The following is a 2,500-nucleotide window of genomic DNA, read 5'->3' as shown; positions in this document are numbered from 1 at the left end:
AATCTCCTTAGATGTTTTCTCTACTTGATGCATGCCAATAATTTAACCCTTCTGAAACAGATTAACATCTTTTCCATGACCACAGGATGTACCTCGAACACCTTCCCCAAATACACTGATATGCAGCACCTTACCCAAAAACACTGACCTGTACAATGAAAACTGATTTAATGTATTAATACATGTCAACAATACACATAACACCCACAACCAAAGCGAAAGTAGATAACACACATGACAAATACACATACACACACTCAAAAACTTATGCTTTCAAACTACAAACCGGTTCAGTCTCAGAGAACTAGAAAAATTCTCAAACAGTGTCACAGCTTTTTCTCGCTCTCTCATTCCCTGGATCCACCTCGGTTCTTGCTCACCGGCTGCCTTGCTCCTCACCCATCTCACATTCGTTCGCTCTTTCTCTGTGCGTCTACTTTTTTCTTCCATCCCCCGCATCCCTGTGGCGTGTGTGTGTTTTGTAATGTATTCTCTCTGCCTTATTCACGTAATGTTTAATTCATCAAAGCTCCCCCCTGCCCCACAGGCAAAACACCCTCCCCCTGTTCTTTCACACACGGTATGACCCCCAGGGGAACCCCGTCTGCCCCCAACGTCATGCTTCCTTCATCTCTCTCTCTCCCATCTCTCTCTCTCTCTCTCTCTCTTCCTCTGCCCCCTCCTCCCACTGTATATCATTTTACATCTCTGTCTGCCTCTTTTCTTCACCGTCTTTCCTCTTTACCCAATCACATTTTTTCTTCCTCACTATCTAATCTCTTCTCTCTCGTATTCTTCCTGTCGTTAATTCCAACGCTTTTTCGTTCCCTCTCTCCCTCGCCTCTTCCTAGAATAGACTCTTTTGTGACCCTCGCTGTATCCCTGTTTTTATTACTTCGCCTTTAATTTGTTCTTTCAATTCTCTTTCTCCCTCCATGTCCCTCCCCATCTCTTTGCGACTCCTTTACCCCACTCCTCGGCATTCTGCATCACTCCTGGAAGCTGATATGGTCCTGTATTTTCATGAGTGAATATTTTTCTCTCCAGGCGTGCCAAACCACATTATTGCTTTTTAAAATTTCACTAATATTCAGCTTGGCAAAACAAGCTTTAATATTTCTCTTGCCTTTCAGAGGTGTGCAATAATATTGCTTTTATTCAAATAGCTACATGAAATACTTTCCACACACATTTGATCATTGCTATGAGATCCTTTGAATTTGTTGCGCTTGTTACAAACTGGCCGGAAACGCCAGCTGTGCAGCAAGCGGTGGCCATGCTGGTGTGGCTGGTGCTGGGAGCCCACCTTCAGCACAATGGCCCAGGCATGAAGGAGCTGGTGGAGGTCTGTCACCCACCTGCTCAGAGCAGGACTGCTACTAGCAGCTCCAAATGAAGACTCAGGAATCACCATTACTTTGTAATCTTCGGAGCCCCTGTTAAAACTTTGTTTCACCAGAAGCGATATCACAATATGGGATTTTTTTTCCCAAATTTTGATGAAGCTTGAAATACAATATATATATTTTCCAAAGAAAATATTGCAATTTTGTCAAAGTTGGGTTGTGTAGGTTCAGTATGTTCCAAGCCTGGCCTCTGCAGCAGACATCTTAGACAACTTTATCTTCTTTTTCACAGCTGTTTTGCTCCAGAAGCTCATTATCATCTCCGCTTTCAGTGCAGTGTGTCTGTCTGTCTCTCTCTCCCTCTCACTATGCCTATCGGTTTCTCACTACCCCCATCTCTCTCGTTCTTTTGCTCTTTTTCTCTCTTGTACTGCACACACACACACACACACACACACACACACACACACACACACAATACAAATAGCCACATGTACACATACATGCATTCTTCCTCACCTGTATAATCTTCTCTGCAGATGCATGTGAATCCCCCTTCCCTGCGAGCACACACCCCTCCGTTTAGGCAGGGATTAGAGTAGCACAGATTAATCTCCACCTCGCAGTAATCCCCAGTGAAGCCAGGCGGGCAGCGGCACCGCAGCCCTGCGATTGGGTGGATGGGCCGGAACAGCATAGACGAGGAGGAGATAAAGGGGGCGGAGCTATTGAAGCGCAGGACGCTGATGCACTTCATGTAGTTCTGACATGGCTCACGCAAGCACACGTTGTCATCGAATGGCAAAACCTGTGGACAACAACCCAGCTGTTACAAGATTGTGTGTGTGTGTGTGTGTGTGTGTGTGTGTGTGTGTGCGTGCGCGCGTGCGTGCGCGTGCGTGCGTGTGTGTGTGTGCGTGTGCGTGTGTGTGTGTGCGCGTGCGTGTGTGTGTGTGCGCGCGTGTGTGTGTGTGTGTGTGTGTGTGTGTGTGTGTGTGTGTGTGTACCTGCATCTGAGCAAGCATGTTGAGCCTGGGTCTGTTGAGATAGAGCTGCTCTTCCAGAGCTTCTGAAGGGAAGAACTGTCCCCCCGGCAATGCTGCAGAAAAACTAACGTTCAACACGCGCTTGGCCTCTGTGTCTGGCTGCACGTT

The 2,500-nt window shown here is 46.8% G+C and overlaps 1 protein-coding gene across 3 annotated transcripts in view; it reads right to left on the bottom strand.

The window, feature by feature from the left end:
- Positions 1 to 2,500, bottom strand: part of celsr3 (cadherin, EGF LAG seven-pass G-type receptor 3) — a 47,795-nt gene that overhangs the window by 32,926 nt on the left and 12,369 nt on the right. For all 3 annotated transcript variants that reach the window (XM_035522050.2, XM_035522051.2, XM_035522052.2), the window contains exons 2-3: positions 2,354 to 2,500; positions 1,866 to 2,154 (exon numbers count right to left, since the gene is read on the bottom strand). The exon at positions 2,354 to 2,500 is cut by the window's right edge and continues 191 nt beyond it. In XM_035522050.2, coding sequence (XP_035377943.2) covers positions 1,866 to 2,154; positions 2,354 to 2,500 — 436 coding nt within the window. The remainder of the gene's footprint in view (positions 1 to 1,865; positions 2,155 to 2,353) is intronic.

This window comes from Electrophorus electricus, chromosome 25 (genome assembly GCF_041902795.1).
Source record: "Electrophorus electricus isolate QZ-2024a chromosome 25, ASM4190279v1, whole genome shotgun sequence".
NCBI lineage: Eukaryota > Metazoa > Chordata > Actinopteri > Gymnotiformes > Gymnotidae > Electrophorus > Electrophorus electricus.
Note: the sequence above shows the minus strand (reverse complement) of the source record. Positions and strands in the feature narration are given on the sequence as shown.